The 27,303-nt window shown below is 33.5% G+C and overlaps 1 protein-coding gene across 4 annotated transcripts in view; it reads left to right on the top strand.

Moving 5' to 3' along the window:
- The first annotated feature begins 261 nt into the window (after window positions 1-261).
- The window catches only part of sl (small wing phospholipase C gamma 1), a 326,005-nt gene continuing 298,963 nt past the window's right edge, over window positions 262-27,303 (top strand). For all 4 annotated transcript variants that reach the window (XM_085809362.1, XM_085809364.1, XM_085809363.1 and 1 more), the window contains exons 1-4: window positions 262-547; window positions 7,649-7,798; window positions 14,438-14,573; window positions 19,200-19,281. In XM_085809362.1, coding sequence (XP_085665488.1) covers window positions 298-547; window positions 7,649-7,798; window positions 14,438-14,573; window positions 19,200-19,281 — 618 coding nt within the window. In that variant the 5' untranslated portion in view covers window positions 262-297. The remainder of the gene's footprint in view (window positions 548-7,648; window positions 7,799-14,437; window positions 14,574-19,199; window positions 19,282-27,303) is intronic.

A 27,303-nucleotide genomic window follows, 5' to 3' on the forward strand; every position in this document is an offset into this window, starting at 1 on the left:
TCCATTTTGAAATTTATAAGCTGAAGAGGCATTTGCTTTCTGACTTTGCATTATTTTACAAAACTTTTGGAAGCTTTATAAATTTTACATAATTAACAAAAAATTCTCTCTTCTTTTTACATTTTTGTTTAGTTATTTAATTTTTTTTTGGTATGACCCAACAGATAAACTTTGAGAGACTTAGGCAGAAATCTGACCAATCGGCATAAGGATTTTATTTGACGTCATATCCGTTATCATTTAATTTCATTTCGTACCGCTTTACAACCATGTTTCCCGAGAAGTTGACATGTTTGAATGAGCGTAATAAATACCCAAACAAAACTATCTAAAATGGCGGCAACCAGTGTGATGAATGGCGTGAGTTCGATGCCGACTTCATTGTCGGAAATTGAACAGATTTATAGAAAATTAGAGCAGGGAACTGACCTTTTGAAACTATACTTGAAAAGAAAACCAGAAAGACGAACTTTTTGTGTGAAACTTGAAACTCGGCAGATAATTTGGTTACGACATGTAGCTGGACGTAATATTATTGAAGGAGCTGGTATGTTTAAATATTAAATTCATGGTTTGTAGAGCTTAAAACACATGAATATTTTTCTGAATAAAAATAACGTCAGAGTGCTTGTACTTGAGGGTAAATAGATTTTTCAGAACAACACGAACATAAGAGATTTGTTGTATTTATATCTTGGTCGCTTGTCAGTTACACGAAATAAGTCAATAAATTAAAAAATACTAAACCAAAGAACGTTTCAGTCGTACACTTATTTTGCGGTGATGTATTTAATAAGGCTGTAACGATGTTAGAACGTGGAATATCACTGTAAAATATGGGTGCAGTTTCCTTATTTAATGTTACACATCTGCTGAAAAAGTTAAATGAAATCGGATTTGATAAATTACTGATTTGTAAAATATTTAAAACATAAATTTATGTGAAAAGTAAAGATTTTGTAGGAAGCAATGTTAAATAAACTATATTAAACTGTCTTTTATGAAAAAGCACTTATATGGGACTTCAGACTCCAGTGCATTTCATTGTCACGAAATGTTGCCTTAGATGGCTTGTTTGCTAATGAGAAAAGTTGCATATTAAATCTGTTTTCCAGTATTAAGGATGTAACAGGAACTTTTAATTCTTTTCCTATTTTTAATGAAGGATCTGTTAAGTATATGATTGATTTTGTTCAGGTATTTGTACCAAAAGAAAGCAGCATGGTTTTTGATAGTTAATTTGCAGAATTGTTAAATTAATTATGTAACTGCAATATATAAAAACGGGGGGGGGGGGGGTACAAGTTATTTAGATTCTAGAAATGTGTTATCATGTTGATATAAATTATTGTTAGTTGGCATAAAATTTGGTTTCTCAGTGAAACTTTAATTATAAATATGATTTTCACTACATTGTAAAGTATTTAGATGTTTAATAATAATTTTTCTGTGAGAAAGGGCAGAGATGTAATTAATTCTAAAGATTGCTGCAGAATAGCAATTTTTTTATAAAATAGAAATATGTGATGGTTAAATCACCTATTAAGCTAAAAATGAAAATTACTTCAAACTAAGTCTTTAATTACCAGAAACATGATTAATAGTAAGGTTATGTAAAATTAAGCATAAAAGCAATCTTAAATTGCTTAGATTTTAAATAAAATTATCAATTTCAATGACTTCTAAAGAAGGACTGACATGTGTCCTTCTTTAGTTCTTAAAAATAAAGTACTGATGAAATGGTTGACCAAAAAAAAAAAAAAAAAAAAAGTTTAAAGAAAGATATTTTTAAGTAATATTTATGCACTTTCTTTGCATCATTCTTATTTTCCAGAAAAACTTACAAACTAACTTTATTTAGGAAACACTAACTTTATTTGTGCTGATGCCAGCATTACTCTTTTTTTAATCTGTTGATACATTTTGTCTTTCTAATTTTTGATCATTATGTACATCTGACACATCTGTCGTGAAAGCTTAGTAGCCAAACGAAAAGTTGTACAATAATCCATTGCTTGATCGCTACAAATTTCAGGCAATAATGTGAAATTTTACTACTGTAAATGTTTATTTTTAAAGGTCTGTTATTTTATTTTCTGAAAAGTATCCTCTGCCTACTGACTCCATTTCAAACTTCATTTTAAATTTATTTTCTATACACAGTTTAGGTAATCCAATGGAAAGTTATACTATGTAACCATTAGGCTGATAATAATTTATTTTAAACTTTCTTATGAAGTATTTTACTTAGAAATTCAAGACATGATGATAAGTCATTTGACTGCCTTTATGGGTCCAGCAGTTAGAATATAGTGGATCCATTCAGCTATTTGGCCAGAGCTTAGGAGCTAAACTATTGTGCAGACATTGCCATGTTACAAAAGGTCTCCACATCGAACATCTGTGCATGTCCATAGGAATATGAAGAGTTACACTTTCGTGTTATATTTGCATTTGCGAAATGAATTCATAATAATAGTGACAGATATGTTTTCTTTCTGTAACATTAATTTTGAGTTGCCATGCATTTAAAAAAAACCACTCAAAATTAAAGAGCTAGGTTGAAGAGTTTGGCTGGTAGAGGGATGGAATATGTGCTCGACGGAGCATTTATATAGCCCAGCATGAACTACTAGATTTATTAGTAATAGGTTATGTATGGCCAGAATTATCATAACGGTTCAAGAGGTAGTTTCGAGAATTTTCAATGATGCCCATGAACTTCATTATCTTTCGAGAATTTTTAGTGATGCACTGTGTACTGATTACTAAAAAATTCTGACAGATTCTGTTAGATGTCGCACTGAAATACCGTATCAGTCAAGGCTGTCATGAGAGATACTGATTATTCAAATACCACTGAAATTGCAACCATATTCTTTTTTTTTTTTTTTTTGTGAATTCTTCTATTCTGGGCAACAGTAAAAAAGTTAAGTTATTCCAAATTTTTGGGAAAAAATGTTTAACGATTTCTTAGGTTAGCATCCAAAGATTCGAATGATCTCAGTATGTTGGTCCTTATGTCAATTGTGTGGAGAAACAAAATTACTTTTAAGCAAAAGCCTAAACAAGTTAACAGCTTATTTTTAAATAAATGTTCTCTGTCAAATAACAGTTTCTCTGCAGTGCATGTTGATGTGTATAATTTAATTTATCCTTTCTAAAAGAATGCTCGGGAGTGAAAAAAAAACTCTCAATTTTCTTTTCAATAATGATTTGTAATTTACTCAAATAAAATTTTTTATGCAATTGCAGACCAATGAATATGCTTCCAATTCATTTTACTTCTACTGAAATAAAATAACAATAATTATAAATGGAGAGGTATAAAGAAAATCCAAAGAAAATATGTAGTTTCTCTACCTGAAGAAAAAATATTCAGTTGCCCAGTACAAGAGTTACAAATATTTTTTTCTTGGAACTTAACTTTTCTAAACACAAAATAGTAGATATAAGATGTATTTATTCATATTTATATGTAATCATGTTAATCACACATTCATTAATTTACTTCAAAAGTTTGTTTATGTTCAAAATATGTATCATTTTTGAAACGATATCAGTTTGGACTTGTGCTCTCGAACATTCATAAAATGTATCATGTGGCTCCCATCATCTTCAAGTTTGGCCATTCCTGTCATATACCATCAATTCAGATTTTTTAGGAATTTTATGCACCTTCTAACCCCCATTATAAATTTTCAATGGAATCCTATAATTTGAATATCGCTGTTCTAAGGGATTAGTAGTAACACACAATGTGAAATATATATATATTTGTAATGGTTGTGAAGTAATAATTAACAGTAATAATATACATGTAATTCATATATAATTTTTAATTATGCAAGTTTTTCCTTTATGTACTTCCTCAGAATGCATATACTTTGTTTAATTTCTTCTATTCAATTTTCATGTTGTGGCATAGAGAAAAAGAGGGAGAGCTTACATTACCGTATTTATGCGAATCTAATGCGCCATCGAATCTAATGCGCATCCCCATTTTAAAACTTTAAATAATAAAAAAATTGTTTGTCGGCGAATGTAATGCGCATCAATGATATGAGGAATTTATTGAATCTTATTTTATACAACAATGGATTTGTATATAAACTATTAACTAATGGTATGATAATTTTATTTAAATTTAGATACCATATTTTATACAACAGTGGATTTATACATGAAGTAGCAGAACATAGAATTAACCTATTAGTGGGCTATTGTCATGTGAAACAATCATTGTTAATTAGCACTACCGTATATACGGTACCTATCGTAAAATATGAACATTTCTATCTAGCTAAGTTTCTACAATCAGTGATTAATAGTAACCGTCTTTATTCACTAATGTTTTCATCACTGGAATCCTCGCAGCTCTCTTCGTCAGAAGCAGATTCATTTCTTCTTTCCTCATCATCGCCATCGTCATCCTCGGCGTTCCAGAGCACGACATCGTCACTACCATTCAATGAATTTGAAATGCAGCATTTCTTGAAAGATTTCAAAATCATTGGTGCTTCGATACTTTTCCAAGCAGCAGAAACCCAGTGTGCAACAATGTGCGGTGCAGCACGCTTAATTTTTCCTGTCGGAGTCAATACACGGTTTGGCTCACAAAACCATTCTTCGTACTCCGCCTGAACGTACCCCTTAAAAGGTTTATTTATACTAACGTCCAGGGGTTGTAACACAGACGTCATCCCTCCAGGAATGATAACAAGATCACTGCCTAGGCTGTGCATCTTCTTTTTTACGTCGTCGGTGAGATGACCACGAAATGCGTCCAGACAAAGCATTGATGGTGGATTAGAGAGCCCACCGGGACGGCGTTTCCATACATTTCGGAGCCAATCAAGCATTAATGATTCCGTCATCCACCCCTTCTCTTGGTTTCGAATCAGGACATCATCTGGGAACAGCTTTTCATTCTTAGGGGTTTTAGGGCATGTTTTCCGTTTGAAGATTAAGAAAGGGAGAAGTTTGCACCCGTCTGCTGTTATTGCTAGCATCACTGTTACGTGTTGTTTTTCACATCCCGAAGTTTTGATGATAACTTCCTTAGTCCCCTTCTCCGTAATGGTGTAGTTACAAGGCATATCAAACCAAATTGCCGTCTCGTCAGCGTTGCCAATTTGCCCCATTGAAAAATTCTTTTCCTTCTGAAGTGTGATGACATACCACTGAAATGTTAGTAGTTTTCCCTCAAAATCTGCAGGAAGCTTTTGGCATATTGTTGTACGGCGTCTTAGAGATAAACCCATCCGCTTCATAAACCGATCCACCCATCCACGGCTAGCCTTAAACTCTTGTTTCGGTATTCCAAGAACTTCAGCCTCCTCTTTTGCTTTATTTCTTATGGTGTCACTAGTCACAGGTTGTCCATTCTTTCTCCTTTCACGTACAAATTCCAAAACTTTTTCTTCAATTTTAGGGTGTCTTCCTTTGCAAGGGCCAGTGAATTTCTTTCTACTAGCTTTAGTTGCAAACAGTTCCAATTTCTGTTGCCGCCACAAGCGAACATTGCTCTCAGCTACGTTGAACTCTCTCCCTGTCTTTCTATTGTCATTTTTTTCAGCATAAAGAATTACTTTACGTTTGAAAGTAGTGTCATATGACATTCTTCTCTGTTTGCCCTCCATTTCGTGACTACGTACTCTGCAGTTTGTATCCTCTATGCAATAATGTGTCAACGATAAATGTAGTCGAGAAATTTGGTTGAGGTCATCGGCGAACTTTGCACTCAAATCTAATGCGGCATCGAATCTAATGCTCACCCCAATTTTGAATACTACATTTGGCCAAAAACGATGCGCATTAGATTCGCGTAAATATGGTATATAAAACTGTGAATAACTTTAGAGTTCATTTTCTTAATAAAAAACAAAAAAAAATATATATAAAAGAGCACTTTTCCTTTTAAAAACATTTTGCTTAAGTTATGATCTTTGTGATAATGAAACAATGAATAGAAAATATGAGATATAATTTTAATAAATATATTAGTATAAGTATAATAATAAAAATATAAGTAAAACTTTTATTGATTCCTGATAGGTGTTGGTACTTCTCCCAGTACTAAATTATGGTACTTGCAGAAAATCCCATCAACCACAAGAGACGGCGCCAAACCAAAAAAATCAGTTTACTAAATACAAGAAAAAATTTTCTATTCTTATTTTTATAATAGAGTATTAATAATAATAATATAAATTATAATAGACTATTAATAATTATTTTTATTATAGAATATCAGAATATATAATTATTCGGTACTTTTCCGTTTCGCCGGCGCAAGCGATAAAGACGCCATTAATGGTACAACCGATGCCAAACGGAATATTCTCGCTGGTAACCTTTTACGCCTCATTCAAATAGTTCAGTTTTATGTCTAAGGCCATTTTCGGCAATTAAATCAATTAGGATGCAATCACAGCGCTTACCCGAAGCCGAAAATATAGAAAAGGTAAAGTCAAGGGTTAAATTCATCAATTCTAATGAGAATGCATTAGCGAAGTAAAGCACTGCAGTTTTACATAATTTCTGAGTAAGATATTCGTACGAATTGAAGTATTTCTTGCATTTAAACTTGTGTTCCAAATTAAGATTTAACTTGAAATTAATGTAGATAATTACTGAGAGCATTATATTTTTGTAGAGTAGTATACGTTAGATGAGATCGCTTGGGGTCACGTGATATGCACCGGCGAAACAGGATGTTGAACCATGAAAGCATAGTAAATTCTTAAATTAATGTCTTTTTATAAATTTATTGTCTTTATTTATTGGCTTTTTATAAAATTTTAAGCGATATTAAAATGTTTATGCCTTCAAAAAAAGAATTCTGAGGACTAACATTTTTTTAATATTTTTTGTGTGTATAATGTATGTTGTCGCCAATAAAGTCTGCTTGGCGAGATTTGCGCCGGCGAAACGGAAAAGTACCAATTATTCTTAGAATAATAACTAACACGTGTAATTGAGGTTACACCAAACCCAGCGTGTTTAAAGAAGACTTTTCCATTTTTGGCAAAAAATCGCGTAGTTTGGTGCCTTTTCTTTAATAGGCAAAAATTGTCGACGGGATTTTCCATAAATACCTAAATTACAAATAGAACTTTAGGTTTCAAACTAGATTTGTGATATGCTTTGGAATGCTATAGTTTCACATAAATAAGTAAATTTGAATGCAATTCATTATTTGGTAAGTAAGGATGGTGAAGTATTTGTAGACATTAAAAAGTATCAGAGTGTGAAATAAAATTCTTTGGTACTTCACATTCTAAAATCTAAATACAGAGAAACCTCTCTAAGATGATCACCCATAGCCTCAGATGATTTTGCAAAGGTACTCATTTTAAAGAACATGATTATGAATATTCAATACCATAATTTAATTTTGTTCTCAGATATACTGTTTGCTTTGAGATGATGGCAACCTCCTCTGAAAGCACACACATGAAATGCATGCATGCATGTATTCCATGTGAATGCTATCATTGAAATTTCAAAAATAATTTTTAAAAATATATCTGTAGTTTTAAATTTTAATGATGTAACTCGAAGCATCTTTTTTATCAATTAAATATGTTATTAAAATATGAAGTTTATTGAGTACAATTATTAATTTGGTAAATATGTTTTTTAGTTGATTTACGTGAAGTAAAAGAAGTTCGAATAGGCAAAAACTCGAAAGCTTTTGAGCGCTGGCCAGATGAAACTAGGAAATATCAAAACAATGAGTGTTTTCTTGTTTTGTATGGCTCTGGATTTACTTTAAAGGCTTTATCGTGTGTTGGTAAGTTACCTTGTTATGTTAGTTCTAAAGGTTAAGTATGTTGGAATGTTTTATTTGTTACATTAAAATACAAATTAGCATGTAATCTTACCATAAAAATTCAAGCCTTTCATTTATTTTTGCCTAAGGATGATGCACAAGTAAGTACGAGGTGCTGCTAATAAAACAGAAAAAAATGGCACTCTCTGATATCCTGCAGAATTGCCTGCAAGTCCCTCCTGTATAACCTTCTTGTAAAATCATTTGTCATTTTCATCTAGTTTTTCACCAAGCTAATGTGAAAAATAGTAGCCAGTTTATAAAATGGTGGCTCACTGAAAATTATATGAATCAGCAATGAATTAATGGAATGGAAAACAAAAGTGAGATCCATGATGAAGCATTGAAAATTATATAAAACAAACACCCGTAATGAAACACTGAAAACTGTGTAAAACAGCAATAAATTAACTAAATAAAAAATGCAACAAACCTCTGTAATGAAATACTTTCTTTTCCTCCGGTTTTCAGCTTATACTGTCATGCACACAGCAATCTGTTTTAACTTTAGAAAAAAGAGAGAGAGAAAGAATTGCAGAATTCTTGGCATTGCCAAATTACTTCAACCTGTTTTAACTTACAAAAATCAATGAACTGCAGAATTCTCAGCATCGTACTGCAACTTGGCACTATCAACCTGTTTTAACTTAATCAGAGAATTGCACAAATTCAAAAAAAGTTATTAGTTCTTTTTAAAAAAATTAGAGAATTGCTCAAACTCAGAAAAGTTATTATCACTAAAAAATCAGAGAATTGCACTTATTCAGAAAAGCTATTTTCACAGTCATTATAAAATTCAATTTCACGGAATGTGCATTCTCACACCTCTATTACTAGGCAAAATGTATCCCATGGATTTCTGGAAAAATGCAACATTTTCATTAGTACTCCACAGTGGCATTATGATTCATTACAAGAAAAGAAAAAAAAAAAAAAAAAAAAAAAACTTCATACTACATTTGTAACAAGCAGAAACTGCAAACGTGACCCTCGAATTTAAAAACCAAGCTTATTATGCTCTGGCATACCATGCACACAATCATTAGTGAGTTAGCAGATAAATAAAAACTCAGTGGCACAACAGTCCTAGTGGGCCATGGCCTGCAGTGTCCCAAAATCTGCTTTCTTGACCTTGGGCAATTTATGCAATTTTTCTTTAAAATTAGACAGCTGTCCACTGTTAAAAGATAAAAATTGATATATAATTTATGCTGTCTTATTTTATTTTCAGTTTGATTGCAAGTTGCATGACGAAGAGATTTTATTTGTGTATTTTTTCTTTGTAATTAATACATATCAAAATATATTGACAACAAAAAACAGACTAGAGGAACAGACTGTTAATAACAATGGAGAGATTTTAATGTACTATTGACAAAAATGCAGCCAAAATTTTCATTAAATGTGTTATTTTTAACATTTTCATTCGATGCTGTGTAATTCCATTTTTATCGGCTACTTTATCTGAATAAATAGTTTTAAAATGTTAATATTTTGGTACATACAGTGGATGGACAAAAATATGGAAACACCTTGTGAAATGCATGTTTGAAAAGAAAGATTGATTTTAATGAAATATGTAGGTGGCGCTGGCATTTTTGACTACTGACGCCACAACTTTGTAAATGTGCTAAACAGTTCAGTTGTTGTCGGAGTACTGTTATGTGAGGTTGTCATTGCATTATGTCAGAGTTAACAGACTTTGAATGTGGGCAAATTGTTGGAGCACGTATGGTAGGTGCTTCCGTAAGCAAGGTAGCCGAGATGTTTAGTGTTTCAAGAGGTACTGTATCGAAGATTTATTCCGCATATTTGAAAAGCGGAAAAACATCGTCTGCTAAATCACAGCGCGGACGAAAGTGTGTCCTGAGTGATCGTGACAGATGATCATTAAGGGCAATTGTGACGAAAAATAAGAAGACCACAGCTGCAAAAGTTACTGCTGAAATGAATGTTGTATTACTGAACCCTGTGAGTACCAAAACAATTAGAAGGGAGCTTCATAAACAGGGAATTGCTGGCCGTGCTGCAATTGAGAAGCCACTCATCAGTGATGCTAATGTCCGTAACAGGAAAAGGTGGTGTTTAAGTCATAAAGCCTGGACTATAGCGCAGTGGAAGCGAGTAGTATGCTCTGACGAGTCTTCTTTCACATTGTTTCCCACTTCTGGCCGAGTTTACGTCTGGAGAACGCCATCTCAAGCCTATAATACAGACTGCTTGTTGCCAAGAGTGAAACATGGCGGGGGTTCTGTTATGGTTTGGGCAGCCATATCGTGGTTCTCTGCTAGCCCCATGATAACTGTGTCAGGGTACATGACTGCCAAGACTTAACATTTAACGGCCAAACGTGAACATTTTGGCCGATCAAGCTCATCCCATGGTACAAACTTTGTTCCCCGATGGTGATGGTGTCTTCCAAGACGACAAAGCCCCTGTTCACACAGCTCACATTGTCCAGGACTGGTTTTCTGAGCACGAGGATGAGTTGTCCCATCTCCCCTGGCCACCACAGTCTCCAGACCTGAATATTATCGAACCTTTGTGGTCTACATTGGAACGGAAAGTGCGTTCTCGTTATCCACCGCCAACATCGTTATCTGAACTTGCCACCGTTTTGCAGGAAGAATGGTATAATATTCCTTGGCAAACATACAGGAACTGTATTTATCCATTCTGAGAAGACTGCAAGCTGTTTTGGATGCCAACAGGTTTCCTACACCATATTAAGCAAAGAAACATGTTTTTTTAAAGGTGTTTCCATATTTTTGTCCAACCCCTGTACATATTAGCTTCTCGACCATGAAAGTTGGCTGCCATCAAACTGTGAAAGATGGTGGAAATCCTGCCAAAGCTGCACCAAGTATTTCCGTAGAATTCTGAAGGAACTGACATCTTTCTGTTTATTAAACAAACAATATTAACCATTTTCATTTTTGCACTTTATAAAAAGGTTTTCATTCATTTCTACTATTTTGTTAGCCCTTCTGATTTTACCAGAAGTTCTGTTTAGAACTTTTAAGTGTACAAACTTCCCACAGGTAATTGTTCCAATCTGTTACTGTTTTATCAGTCATATCCAGCTGACCATATCTTGTTCATTAATACATACTTTTTTCAATAGCTGGATCACACAACTTTGAAAATAATCCAGTGCTAGTTGTTCTTTTGAAAGCAGATTAAAGGCCTCAAATTTTACATTTCTTACAAAATGCAAGGGGAAAATATACCAGTAACAGTTAATTTATATGTTTTTTTTTAAAGTGTTATCAAGGATTAATTACAGCTACCTGAGATGAAAGTGTAGACATTAGGAGTTTGTGCTGTTACATCATGCTCATCCATAATTGGAACGAAAATGCACTCTTTGACAGCAGTTTTATGGTGGATGGGATAGTACATTAAGTATCAGTTTTTTAAATCTTTTATTTTCGATCTAATTTCTGTGATTTAAAAGCTAAACTTGCAAATACACTTTAAATTTTGATAACAGAGCAAGTTTACAAAAAGGAAAGTGTACTTTGAAAATGGACAGTGAGCTAAAAAGTTCTGACATATGGGTACTAACTCAGCATTATCAGATTGAATCTTGGTACTATGAGTAAGCCTTTAAATGTTATGTTTCCTTTCAAATGCTATTTTATTTTGAAAGAAAATTTATTCATGAATAATATTTTTTAGAGAATAGCATAACAAATAAAACATTATAAAAATTTCATGCTAAAAGCAGTTTATCATTTATATTAACCTAATTTAATTTTTCCATAAATTTCAAAGCCCACCAGCGGCCGGCGGTAAAGTCGCTGAAAACTGGTAGTTCGGTCCGAGGTTCGAATCCCGCGAACGGGCTGGCTGCATGGGTGTTTTTGTGGTTTTCCCCATGTGTAACGTGTATACGAGCCAGTTTCCCTTAGAAAGTCCTCGAAAGTTCAAAGGTATCCCTCCTCTTAGGCAGATAGCCCTAGTGTGCTTTGCCATAATTAAATACACCACCACACCACACCACAAATTTCAAAATATAAAATACTGACCGCAGGTATATTTAATAAATGATGATTTATCATGGTTTATTTTTATTTTATTTATTTATTTTTTTGAGTACATTTTCTTTAAATTCTTCAAAGAAAAACATAATTCAGTTAATCATCGTAAAATTGTCTTTATCTGCATCATGAGGAAATTTTTTGTAAAAGTAATGTCAAAAGTATATTTAAATCATTGTGACTAAATAAAGATACTGGCAGCAGCAGGATTCACTCTGAGGGTTTTGAATTAACAGCTGTATATAATATGACTGTGTTAATGATGATTACTAGATAGATGGGAATTTAAAAACTTGGTTGTCCCACTGACTGAAAATGCAGTCTCGTGTTTAAAGTTTCTGAATATGCAGAATTTAGGCAAAATTTGGTGAACAAAAGTTTTGTGCTCTTATTTGTCAGACGTTTTGAAGTAATTTGTCTCTCTTTGTTTTTAACACCTACATCGATCGGTGTTTTTCAGTGTAATGCTATTCCAACTCAGTTGAAAGTAGAATTAAGGGGAGTGATTTTCTATGGTAGGAAGCCTTGATATAGTGGCTGGATTCCTTAGCATACATACTTGATAATACCTCACTGGACTTTTTTTTTTTTTTTTGCTTGGGACTTTGTAAAAGGCAAACTCTGTGCTGCAATGTTTCAATGATTCTTATCTTAATTATGATTCTTATGCTTAAATTCAGATTTTCATTCATGCTCCAGGCAGCTTGGCATGAGACTGAGTATCATCTAGGAATTCTTTGTATCACTTGGGTGACATACAGAACTGTATTACATTTAGTAATTATCTTGATGTGTTGTTTTTCTGAAATCTGTTTCCGTTCTGAGTTAGGAGGGGAACAGATTACTGATACCTGCTTTTTATGCTGCGTGTTGCTTTATAGTTATGAGATATTTTTTATTAGGGCACTCTGTATCATTCTGGTAAAACTGCCAGATTGCTTTTCTTATGCTACATAATCTGCATGTTCGGTGAGATTTAATTTGTCGAATTAACAGTATCGTTTAAAACAGAATAGAAGTGATCACATACACATATTTTATGCAAATAATATTCTAAAAAGAAAGTGGTCAAGCTTGTAAACAGACAAAAGTTATTCAGGAAGTAAAGTCTGGGAAATAATAATTCCTGCACCTGACAGATAATGCTAATCTGCCTGTATGGTATCGTGTCTTCAATGACTAAAGAGTGCATCATAACAAAAACATTTCATGGTGAAATGCTGACATGTTTACATCTTGCATTGTAGATGTTTAAGACTACAGAAGGTCATGCCTACTGTGCAATTTGTTTCATAATTCGCTTTTTGAATGCAAGGAATATGTGATTATGTAATATCCATAAGCAAATCTGTGAGGTGTAGAGCGATACAACTATGAATTGAGGGAAAGATTAAAAGATGAGTTCGATTGGGCATTTCCTCCAGCATGAAGAAGTAGCTGGCCATCTGCTGTGAATGCTGAACTGGTTCATTACGTTTATGCAAAAATTCATGCAAATAGATGTTTCATATCTCCAGTCTTTTATTGGTGTTTCTCGAAGTTTTGTGTACCGTTCTGTACGAAATTGTTACTGAAAGATTGGGCTACTGAAAAGTATGTTCGTGGTGGGTACCAAAAATGTTTGCACAGGAGCATAAAGGTGAACATTTTGCTGCTGCTTTGATCTTTGAGCCAATACAATACCAAAGAAGACAAACTGTTGAACCACATTGTCACTGGTGATAAGACTTGGATTTCCTATATCACACTATCATTGAAACAGTCATCAATAGAATGGAAATACCCCATCCTGCCAATATAGAAGATATTAGATGTATAGACCATTTATAAATGCAAAATCATGTTCATCATTTTCTGAGACAGAAAAGGTATATTGGTGGTTTCACATACATAGACAAAACTCAATGCTCTCTTATGGTGCAATGCTGAAAAACCTGTGACCTGCCATTCAAAACAAGATATGCGAGCTTGTTTAGTGATAGTGTGATTTCCTTGCAATGAAAGGCCACATCGTGTTCATGTGACTCAATCTCATTGAGTCCTTAAGTTTAGAACAAATAATTCATCTGCTGTGTAGCCCTGACTGACATCAAGTGACTTTTACCTCTTCTTGCACTTGAAGCGATTCTTGAGGAGCCCGTATTTTGATGACAATGAAGAAGTGAAAGATGCCATAACATTCTGTCTAACCTCATAGGTGGCCTTCTTCTATCGTGCTGGAATAGAAAACCTCGTTCCTCGATGCGATAAATACCTTAATGTGCTGGGTAACTACATCGAAAAGTAATGTTATGTTTTTAAATCATTATTAAATATGCATCTTTGTTCATATCTGTCTGTAATTTTTTACATAGTAATGGAACTTACTTTCGGAACAACCCTTGTATGTAATGCACTGTGACAACTACTTTCCAATGTTCAATTTTTATATGCTCATAATGTCTATCAAAATCAGTTTAAAGGAAGTATAATATTTGTAGTGAGTTTACTACTTAATTTTTGTTATATTGCATTAACAATTAGTATAAGTTCAAAATTTTATATATATATATTTTAGCTAAAAAAGATGAATGTGAACTGTGGGTTAAAGGTATCCGCCATCTTGTTGCAGAAAGCAAAAATGCACCATATCCTTTGCTGGTTGAGCGTTGGCTTCGAAAGGAATATTACAGCATGGAAAACCTAAGAGGAGTGTATGTAATTTTATGCTTTAGATTTTATTGAATAGTAATAACTTTTATTCTTCTTCAGTCTGCTAAATGTATGTTGTCGTTTTAATGATTTGTCAGATTTCTGTAATTAACGCTGTAATGAAACTATAAATGATTCATTGTATGATTATTTTGCAAATTAATAATAATTATGCTGGGATCTGCTTGTTCAGAAAGACTTCAAAACCATGTATACAGCATATATGTCATTAGTATTTGAGCTAAGAAGTTCTTGTAAGAACTGCACACTTTTTATAGTTTTCTACAGTTATGTTTTTCACATTTGCTTGCTAATGTAAAATTGCAAGAAATTTCTTTGAATATTTTAAGTTATGCTGATACCTGAATGAGAATATATTAAATGCTAATGTCTCTAGATAAGTTTATTTAACAAGAATGCTATTTTAAATACTTGTGAAGTTACTTCTCACTGAGGTATTCTCTCTCCCCTCCTCCAATTTCTATAAATTTGTTTTAAAAATGTGATCTTTGCATGTATAGTTTTAATTTTTCAAACCACTTATTTATAAGATTTTTCTAAATATTCAACTCAACAAAATTTAGAAAATAAGTTTATAATTCAGTGTGCCTGCCATTCTTTTATTTTTATTCAGTATGGATGTTGGTAAAGAAAGCAGTATTTCATTGTAACTGGTACAGTCAAAAGTCGTTAATCCGGACTCGTCGGAACTTTGGCGATTCCAGATTATCGATTTTTCCGGATTATAGATCAGTTTAAATCTGGTAAGGTAACATGCAGAAATTATAAAATTAAAAATATGAAACTGTAATTTATGAAATAAAGAACAATTTTGATCTAAAGGGTATCAAAATTTACCAAAAAAAAAAAAAAAAAAAGCTTAATATTTATTTGTTTACTTTATTAAACATTTCTTTCAATGTAAGTTGTTTAAGTTGCTTCGTTTTATGTGATAATACTTTCTCTTTAATTCTATAAACAGACATAATTTCTTCTTCAGTTACAAAGTTCCGCTGTTCAAATCCTATAATTGCTGTGTCGAGAATACCGACTAATTTGTCAGTCGAAATTTTTTCGTTTTCAATAACCTCTGTGTCACTTTCTTCACTATCGGAAGCGAATTATAATGACGAGGAATTTGATTTAAATCATATCAAAGATGGAGTACATCGATATGAAATACTACATTTAGTAAGGAATTTTAAGCCAAATAAAATAAAAACATCTGCCTGAAGATAAGGATAGTGCTGACAGATCAACTTCCAATTCATTGTGCGCTGCGGCGTCCCCCCCTCCCGCTGCAGAGCAGCCTGAAATTGATAAACAGATTTTGGAATGGTTAGGGAAATGAAGGATATGCCTTTATCCATTTTTTGCAGCAATTCCACTTTTTGTTTAATGGACTTCAAAACATACTTTCGCTTTGTAGATCCTTTACATATTAGTAAATATATGTCGGAAATTCTATTTGACATAATTGAAAGTTCAAGCTTACTTTTATAAAATTGCTCTAACAGTCTGCAAAAAATAATAAGCCGGATCCAATTCGAAGATTAAGGAAAAACGCAATCTGCAACATTAACTGAATTAGATAATTTTAGCTTAGCGTATACCGTGTGTTATACATTAAATGCGCATGCGTAAATGTATTATATGCTTACGCACATGCATATTTGCAGCTATAAAGGTCTTACGTGCATGCGTCAAAGCGACGTATGTGCAGAAAGTTTCTAGCTTTGAGGTCCGGATTATAGATCATTCTGGATTATGGGTGTCCGAATTAACGACTTTTGACTGTATATGAATATATATGTACCAACTTTTGTTTTGTGTGTATGTGTGTGGATGTTAAAGTGCCAGAGAAACTGGTTGAGATGGAACTATGCAAAATTCAAAGCCATGCCATCTATGCACATCATTGGTTGTTATCTACTAATGGGTATGTGAGACATTAGATTTCTGTGAAAGAATTTTATGGCGTTTTCTGCTATGAGAATGGGAAATTATTATAATTTAAGATATTTTTAATGTAATTTAATAGTTGGAACTCATAAGGTAATATCACAATAATTTGGAAGTTGAAATGAAGTTTACATTTTCATGTAGGATCATTTGAAGAATATGCATGACAGCTGTAATTCTGACAAAACATCAAATTTAATGACAGCAAAGTGGCCCCAAAAGGCGTGGAGGTAACATGACTGGCATTGGTTAGCAAGAATCATTTCTTAACCGTTTCACGACAGGAAGTGCAAACGTGCTTGTTGTTGAGGTCGGCAGTCTCTTTTATGAGTATCTGTCCAGGGTCGGAGGGTTTTTTGTTATAAGGTCGGAGGGTTTATGTTAAGCCTAAATCCAGGAAATTACCGAAATATCATATTGTTTAATAATGTTCTATAGAATATTTAAAGGGCATATGTTTATATTATATTTTTATAGACACTTTATTTACGTAAGTTATTTCTTGTTTAAATATATATTTGACACATTTAATTTTCATTATTTACTTACTATTTAATGACTTTTAACATTATATATCTGAAAACTAAATATGTTACTTATTCTGTTTTTCATATGGAAAAGTTTTAAAACTGGGATCTACACACAGTCCTATGTTATAGTCCTTGCACTCGTAATAACTCATTTGCCATTCTGGAGGATTTTTCGAGGAATGTGAACAAACGAATTGTCTTCACCTCACTTTCTACTTTCTTATCAGTTTCATTTGAACAATGTTTTGGGAAATGTCTTTCAGTTAATCTGAGCGGATTTAATGATTCTGCTGATTTTGGTATGATATTAACATTGGTGGTTTTAGAGGAATACTGAGAAATAATATGATTGATTAAATTAAAGTGATAATTAAGGAGAGGAAGATTGTTCTTACTTTTTTTGTTGAGACAAATATTGTCATTAAATACAGACATATCCATCATAAAGCATGCCATTTGGAAACATTCCTTTCCCCTTATGTTTATATAATAATCACGTGTATGTGAGTCATGCTACTCTCATTTTGAGTAGAAGGTCAAATCTACATGTATCTGAAACCATATGGACATACAATGCCGTCTTGAACATACAGTGCCATTGGGGGTGAACGAGAAAACGCTCTAGCACGGCAGCGCGTCGGCCGGGAAATGAGTGCGTTCTTTGCTGGCACGTATACATGACGGCTGGCTCGAAAGTGTTAAGAGAGATATGCTACACTGCCTAAAGTAATGTGAGAATTTAATGTTGAGACTTTACCAAACATCTTTCTGAGAACTGTTTCATCTATGATACAGGCTTTAGACCTGACATCAAGCCTGGGTCCCCTTCATGAATGCATGGCTCAGATTTAGGATACAGGGTTGTCTGGGCTTGGAAGTACTATCACTGGATATGAATAGCCTGGTCTATGTCTTCTATGGCTGTGAGGCAAGCTTTGCCAGCTGTATAAAGTATTGTTTTGTTGGAATAGAGTACTGAACAGACATTCACTAATGCCAGGGCTATTGGTTGAAGGACTTCAATAAAATAGCACTGGGCTGTCTAAAACCTGTGATGAAGCTTGTGATGATTGAGCCTTGTTGATTTGCATGAAATTTTAATCCATACTATGACACCCATCCATCTGAACATATGATACAGGCTATTGCAGTCTGTAGTGTCAGAAGCAGTCATCAAAACAGTCTGCAGTCTTGTTAATATTGTGGTATGGAGTTACTGGCAAACAGCATTAAGAGGCACAGAATGTTGCAGGAATGGGATCACCATGTGCTGAATGTTCACAATCATGGCACGTGAAACAGTTTGGGTATGTCAAACAGTTCTTCAAACTTTCCTCTTTGTTATCTGTAGATCTTCCCCAGCTTGCATTTCACGAGTGCATACCTTCCCTGAAACAACTTCGCATCAACAGCATGCATGATTAATATTTATGCAACCATAATATTATAATTAATATTTATGCATGCTGTATTATGAAATGAGCCCCTGCTTCCGTATAGTCCTATTATGCAGTCCTTCTCATCCAATTATATATATTGTTGAATTCATCTTGCAGCCATAGTGCACTTTAAACTGACAGTTTAAATGCAACAACACTAATTTAAATAAGGCTTGGGATGACACTTCTTAGTGCAGCTGATATAGTTATATGCTTCATCCTTGTTGAAGTCATTTTCATTGGTGAGTGTGAAACTTGAAATAGTTGCACATAACAGTGTACCTCATGTGTGAAAAAAATTACTATAAGAGCAAGAAATGTGTTTAGAATTGGCTTGATGTCATAGTTTTAATGAAGATGCTGATATTATTTGTGTAGTTTTAAATTGCATTAGAATGTTGATTTAAAAAAATTATACCAAAACACAAAGCTATCTACCTTTTATTGAGATTTTTCTGATGCAATTTACTATTCTATGTATGTTTCCATACCAAAAGGGGCGCCATATGTTTAGTATAAGTGATTTTGACCAACTTGATGTTGGTGATGGGAGGGGAGGCAGTATGACATTGCCTGTTCCTTTCTGTACTTACTGAAGTCTTTTTCTGTGCATAAATGTATGTATTTTTACGAGGGAGAGGGAAATTGAAGCAGTTTGCTGAACATTTTGTTAATGTGTTTATTTTTTCTTTTACAGGATTACTATTAAAGATCTGAAAGCATTTTTACCAAAGATAAATTTGAAATTACCTACTAATCGTCTTAAAGAATATTTTCAGGTAGGTGATAAATTCAGTATGCATGTGAAAGATAAAAAGTAGGCCAAAAAAATCTAATTTTAAGTTGCAATTCCCCTAGTTCTCCTTTTTAATTTGGTTATTTCCCCTTTCCACTCTAAAAATAGTGCCTGCTTGTAAAAATTGTTCTAAACTGCATCATTTCAAAATTAATCCTTCTGTCATAACTCTTGAATAATACTTTAGCCAATCATTAAAATTTTGCAAGCTGAAACTTAAAATTTGCCAGCAAGAGGAGTTGAACTGTAATTTTACCAAATCTTCATTTGGAAACAGGTATTCTCTCACTTATGTCAACATGTCGTTGTTTTCTCTTCTTTTCTCAAATATGGTGTGATAAAGATGTTAAGAAAAGTCACACATTTAACTGATTAAAAACAGGTGTTCATATAGCACTAAATTATATAGCACTATCCATGCTACCATTTTTATGCACTGCCACTCCATCATCATGTACACCTTGCACAAAAAAAGGAGGACAATTCTATACCTCTCATTCTACTGGGCCAATTGATGAAATTTAATTTGCATTTTTGATGTATTGAAAACATGATTTAGGATATATATTAGATTTATATAAACCATTGTTCTAACATACCTCTTTTAACACAAAATTGGACTTTTTCTGAATAACATCTCAATTTTTCCATCTTATTTTGATTCTACACCTCAAATTATGCTTATGTATTAAATTTTGTAAAATTTGGTGAAAACCTTACTGAGAAGTTTTTAAATTTACCTTGGCACACCCTTTCTCAGTTTGTGCCAAGAATTGGCAAAATTCTTAATATATGATAACCAAATTTTCTTTCTTTTTCACTGTGTATGAGCAGGATAAAAGGTGCATCCTTCATTCTTTCAAGTAATTTTAACAAGGTACATAAACCATACTTGGCATTATTATCACTAATACCAATGCCAAATTTCAAAATGCACCAGTATATAAATTCACATATATTTTCAGAAACTTTGAATAAAAAAATTGCGATTTTTTTTGCAGGTGTGCCTAGAAATACATCTACTTTAAGATGTTTGTAAAAATTTTATAGGTTCAAACATTTTATCAAAAATTTATAAAGACTACTAAAAAAGTAAAAAAAAATAAAAATAGCTGCGAATTTTGCATTGAATCTAAATTTCGAATTGTGAAAGAAGAAATCATGTAAGTTTAATTTTTTTAAAAACAGATACTGATAAATATATATCAGATTCATTGAATTTAAATTTCGAATTGTGAAAGAAGACATCATGTAAATTTAATAAATAAATAAATAAAATAAAATCTCAAAGCTTTCAGATCTTAAATTACGTCCAAAGGGGCATTTTTTTTTTAAAGTTTTGTGTGTTACCTTTATTTATTAAACATCATGTTCTTTCCTCTTAATCCATAAAATTCAGTTCAACAGCAATATCGCAAAATAATTTTAAAATGAACGTGTCTTTAGAATTTCCGATACACAGTTCCACGTGCTGGAGATAAAAAGGTTCCCCTCCCCTTGTAGAGTGTTGCCATTGCTCGCTTTTAAATCGTTGAGTTTGTTAACCAGAAATTCATTAAAATTTTACAAAATAGGAAATCGATAATAAAACAAATTCCAAATTTCGGATTTGGGCTTTCAGATGCCCATATTCGCAGTAGGACTAAGTCATTTGCAGTAAGTCATTCAAAATTGGATGGCTGTAGGTACCATTGTTTTACCACAATGAAAGAAACACACATACATTTATGCATTATTTAATTTCTTCAAATATAATACAGGGCGATAGTATTTGGTTGCGACGATTTGAAAAGTGAGATAGCCTTCTAAAGTTTTTAATGCAAAATCACAAAACAAAAACGATACTTTCTTCAGGGACAAAGCCCCTTTGGACTAAAAAAAGAGATATTGATAAATATATGCCAGATTCAATTAACATTTAGGAGCTAAAATTTAAGTCATAGAATTTAAATATGGAAAAAAAATGGTATGCCATTTCAGGAAAAGTCTGATTTTGTGTCAGAATACCTACGTTGAACAATGCTATATAGAAATTTAATATATATCCTAAGTCGCTGTGTCGGGACTTGAAAAATGGAAGTTAAATTTTGTCAGTCGGCCCAGTAGTACAGAAGGTATAGAACTGTCCCTTTTTATTTGTGCAAGGTGTACTTATGTTACCCACCATCAAAAATAATTGCTATTAGAACACGCATACATACACATTATATATATACGAGGGCCATCCAGGAAGTAGATTACGTTTCCGTCTGTGTCCGCAAGGGGCGGGGCTAGCGCGGCCATCTTGGGGTCAGAGCATTGCGCAGCTCAGTCTGCATCTAGCCGTGCTAGTGAGAGGTTCGTGCTGTGCTCCGTTCAGATACTGTGACGGTTTGAAATGTCTGCGTTAATTGAAAATCCCGTGAGCTGCGAGGTGCGCTCAGTAATAAGGTTTCTGACTGCAAAAAACTGTAAACCGATAGAAATCTATCGGCAGCTTCGTGAAGTGTATGGGGACAACATTATCACTGAAGGTGGAGTGCGTCAGTGGGTCATAAGATTTCAAAATGGCCGAACCAATGTTCACGACGAAGATCGAAGTGGGAGACCCAGCATAGTGACCGCCGAACTTCTCGAAAAAGTCGATGCTAAAGTCCGTGAAAATCGAAATTTCACAATAACGGAACTTTCTTTGAGTTTTCCACAAATTTCGCGAAGTTTGTTGCACGAAATCATCAGCGAAAAGCTTGGTTACCACAAGTTTTGTGCAAGATGGAAGGCAAGAAGAGGTAACGAAGTGGTTGAAGGCACAGGCGGCCGAATTTTTCGACGAAGGAATTTCCAAGCTCGTACATCGCTACGATAAATGCCTTAATTTGTATGGTGACGATGTAGAAAAGTAGTATTTGAGTGTGGCTTTCATCTGTATATAATAAAATTTGTTTCCTATACTTTGTTTATTTTTTTATTCCAAAACGTAATCTACTTTCTGGATAGCCCTCATATGTGTGTGTGTGTGTAATTTAATGAATTAGAAGGTGAACACTGTCAGAGATATTGTCTAAACATACAGTTTTTAATATTCATCCTAATTAAAGTGTGGAAGAAGGACTAGACATCTTGAGGCACCTACTTCCATGTGTAAAATGAACACAGAGAAAAAAAAAAGAGCACCAGAAAAGCAAAACATTAGGCATAATGGCCACCCTTGTTTTATGGAACTGTAAGAGGTTCCACGAAAAGCTAGTTAACATCAAGAGACTTAAACAGTGTAACCCATCCTGTGTGTTTGGTATTGCAGAAGACTGTACTGAAACCAAAGAAAGAAGCTAAGCTAAGGAGGTTTTCATTCACCAGGAAAGACAAGTAGATGAGCATGTCAATGTAGGTGTAGGTGTCCTCACCTCACTTAGCTACCCCTCTAGCTCATTTCCTATAAGCTGTTGGGAGCTTTAAACTGTTGCCACCAAATGAATGTATCTTGGTTTCAGTTTGTTGTGTTTATTTGTCTTCAAATGATCCCATCAATCATAAGGCTTAGGGGATTTGATATAGCAGTAGGAGATTTTAAAGGTCATAGTCCACTCTGCGGAAGTAAGGACACAAATCCTCAAGGAGAGCAAATATCATTGAAGATCATTGCTTTTGTTTCTAGAATATGGACAGAATACCTAATTCCATGAGCTGCCAAGGACATTTCATGCTTGTGATCTTGCCATCTGTTCATCATCTCTCTTGCCTTTTTGGAGTTTCGGTGTTGGAAATGAGTCTTATGATGATGATCATTTCCCTATTTTAGCATCTCTCATTCGAGAAGAGTAAATCTCTTGTTGAGATCCCCTCATTTTATAACCGATAGGGCAGATTTGGAATCTTATTTCTCGGAAAGCTTACAGAAGAAATGGTACTAGTTGTGCATATTGATGATGCATTGAATGCCATTACTGATAATATGAGTGCAGTTACCACAGGAGAGTGTGCAGATTAGGCTTCTTGACATATTCCACTATCATGATAAAATAGATACTAATGAGTTATATATAGGCAGCCTCTTGAGCACAGCCATAAGTACAGCGATTAAATTCTTCTATACACATGTGTCCAAAGTAGTTGATCATGTTGGTCTGCAATCCATGTGGCTACCATTTATAATTAGCAGCTGCATGGATTGCAGACAATTGCATAGTGCCTGCTCAGTAGTGCTTCAGAATTAACTACTACAGTAGAAGTCCAGAAATCTGCAAAGCTTGGAACCAGAGGTTGTGCGGATTTTAGGATTTTACGGATTTCAGGATAGAAAAGATAAATCATAATATTCAGATTAAAAGTGCAAAACAAACAAGGCGTATTAGATACATTTAATTAAATTATTATATACATTATTACAATAACTCATATGCATTAAATTATTATTACATATATAAATTGATTATATTATTCATTGTACTTATTACATGTACACAACATCGAGGTTTGCCGATTTCGCCTCATGCAGAGATTTCCGGTTTCGGATTCCGGTGTTAGAATCACTGTTGCTGTAAACAGCTTTTCTTTATTTTTCCATATATCATACATAATCGTGTCACAATTCCATATGATTCTGCTCTGAACCAAGGAGTATCACCTGCCTCCTTCTTTTACAGAATTTGCACTTTTTGCATTACTGTCAGTGCAACCTGTTTACATTTTTCAACGTTGCAAGTAGTAAAATGAGTGCGTTTCTTATCTGTTGTATTAAAAAGGGCTGAAATTTAAAATATTTTTAATATCCACAAAATATCTGAATAAAAAAAAAAGCAGCACTAAACTTGTGAAATAACAAAGCTCAGAAAATACAACAATGTGAATTGTGAACTTGAAAGAAGGGTTGAGTGAATCTGCTTTTTTTACCTTGATGCAGATTAGAGGGGAAAAAACTTTTATCATGATGTCAATAATTTGGTATTTCCGTTATGACACATTATTATTAAGTAAGTATTTTTTTCTTCAATATTTCGTTATCAATGTTGTGGTTTCCCGGAGCCTATAAACTGAATGTTTATATTTCGAAAGGCAATGCGGATTTCAGGTCGGCTGATTTTCGGTATTTGACTGTATATACTGTGCACTTTTATTCTTAACGAAGCTATTGTTTATACTGATTTACTTATTGCATTGAAAGCTTTTGAAATATTTTCTAATATCCAGAATCTTGTATTAGTAGATATCATAAGACTAAACGTAAAGTTATGCTGTGGGTAGCACATCCTTTACTGCTGTGTTCCCGGATGCATAGGGATAAAAGAAAATCAGCTAGCAGGCATTGTTGCAAACTCAGCAGTTCAATTATCCAGTCAATGCCTCCCTCCTAGATTTAATATTAAAGTCATCGGGCAGAAAATCCTATACAAATAGCAGCAAATCAGGAATGGCCAGTTTCAAGCAGTAGCACAGTATTTCATTTACTTGATTTAAAATAAGTTTTTAAAATTAAATTTGAAACTGCTTAGGTTATTGGGATAAAAAGCTCTTTTACTAGATCCTGGATCAGAGAAGCAGCAGAAATAAACTGCCAGCAGGAGACAGAATGCAATGCTTTCCCATTAATTGATATTCCAAAAAAGTGGATTGATTTTTATTACAATTCATGAAAACATGCCAAGTCATCGTGAGAGTAATGGTAATCCAGGCTCATAAGAGGAAGCAAGAAGCAAATGATACTGTTATTTTGGTGGTGGCACTTCAAAGCCATTTCATCCCCACACTGTGCCTGATAATGATGATGATGACTGCTGCAGAAAAATGGATAAACCTTGTAATATTTTAAAATCCCTTGACCCTCTCACTGCGTACTTTTTTTTTTATCAAAATAGGTTAAAAAATTGCGTATTTTTTTTTACATATTTCGAATCTACATATATTTTAGAGTTAATTACAGATTTTAGAGTTAAAATATAGAAACATTTTTTGTAAAAGAGTTTTTTTTTTTTTCAATATAGTATTAGATCATAGAAAAAGGTTGTCAGAATACTGAAATTAAAGAATGATATAAAAGGAAAATTTTGAAAGTTAATATTGGTTAAATTATGATTTATTTAATAAAATACAAAGGTAAAACATATATACTAATGAAAATATTTGCATAATGTAATATTTTGCACCACTGTCGAACATTTTCAATAGAAACTGAATTTTCAGATTCATCACTATTTGCAGAGGAATCCAAGAAATTCTCATCAGTTTCGCTATAACTATCTTCAATATACTTGAAATCAGAGTCAAAACTATCATCAATCGTCAGGAATATAGGTTATATCACTCGCGAAATGCTTCCTGCCATCTTTGAGCTCTGAAAAGCACGCGCAAAATGCTACATTACATATTCTTGTATATTTGGTAGAAATGTGGACAACTAATGCCATCTGTTAGCCCATATCTAAACAAACGATTAAACATCACAGAAAAGCCGAAAGGAAACCTTGAACTAGGAAACAGCGGGTTGCACAGTTAAATAGACGACAAAAATTCATCCCTGCGGAAATCATGGGTTGTGCAAATTTTGCTACTTCTACGTGTTGACAGTGGCGATAAAGGCAAAGCATATTTTGCTTCCCTTCAATAAAGCTAAGACTAATCTAAATAAAGTTCATGCTTTATTCCTTAAATTAAAATAAAAGAAGCTAACACTGTAGCCTTTACATTTAAAACCATTTGAGTGAAAGAAAACTAGCATTATGCTAACTCATAAAAAAAAAAAAAGACATTCACCGATACCGGCGTACATATATGTAATACTCAGCCAACCCGCCGATCTTGACATCATCGGCCAAACAGTGGCAACCATGTTAGGTTACTGCCGATTCACCTCCGATCAAAATTTGCATAAGGAAAACTTAAAGCCAATAAATGGCCCTCTTTTCCCTCATGCAAATACAAAAACAAAACTTACACAGAATTACAGAAGTTCATAGTTCAATTCTATTATAAGAAAACACTTATTGTCTTTAAACACTGAAAACATCTAAATAAAACTTCCCTAAATTAACAGCAGTCACCGCTTTTGTAAATAAGTCCGCAGTGTTTAACCCTTTAACTGTCAAGTTATTTTGATGATTTGGGTACACAAATTGTCAAATTTTTTTATTGGAAAAACCAAATGTAGCCGAAATAAACATCTCCCGATATATATTCGGGTATGACAATACGATGCACTCAAAAAAAAAAAAAAAAAATTACCCCGAGAAATACTCGGGCGTGACATTTTCGAACACCAGTGCTTCTCGGGCATGACAGTTAAAAGGTTAATTTACTGGTGATAAAATCAAGATCAAACACTCCATCATTTACTAGTCTTCTAATAAAGTGATATTTTATGTCTATGTGCTTAGTTCGGCGATTTTCTATTGGCGATCTGGAAAATTCAACGGCAGACTTGTTATCACAAAATAGTTTACATTCTCTTAAACTAAACTTTAAAATTTCATCTTGTAAGACATTTTTCGTCCACATTAATTCCTTCGCTGCCTCCGATAAGGCAATATACTCCGTTTCCATGGTTGATAAGCTTACACGTTTTTGTTTAACAGTTTTCCAGATTACTGGTACTTCATCTAAATGTAATATAAATCCTCCTATGGACACGCGGTCATCTCTATTACTTACATAATCAAAATCTGAATAAGAATATAAATTTAGATGTTTAATCTTCGATAAGTTTAACTTATATAATTTAGTACTATTGAGATAACCAAGCAATTTCAACAATGCTTCCCAATGCCTAATTCCAGGATTCTCCTGAAATTCTGATAAGATATTCACTGCATATGTAATATCAGGCCTTGTCCTGGTAGCTACAAAAACTAAACATCCTAACTGATTTCTAAAGGGTAATGTATGCATTTCCACAACTTCTGCACTTGTAGATGGACAATCTAATTTTGTAAGAATAGTGCCCTTAGCTGGTTGGGTCATATATATTTTCTTATTTAGGTTTGCATATAAATATACGTTTTTAACATCTAACTGACAATTAGTTCATCCATATAAC

Source organism: Stegodyphus dumicola, chromosome X2, assembly GCF_044657685.1.
Source record: "Stegodyphus dumicola isolate Sdum_Otavi_A_Nest chromosome X2, ASM4465768v1".
NCBI lineage: Eukaryota > Metazoa > Arthropoda > Arachnida > Araneae > Eresidae > Stegodyphus > Stegodyphus dumicola.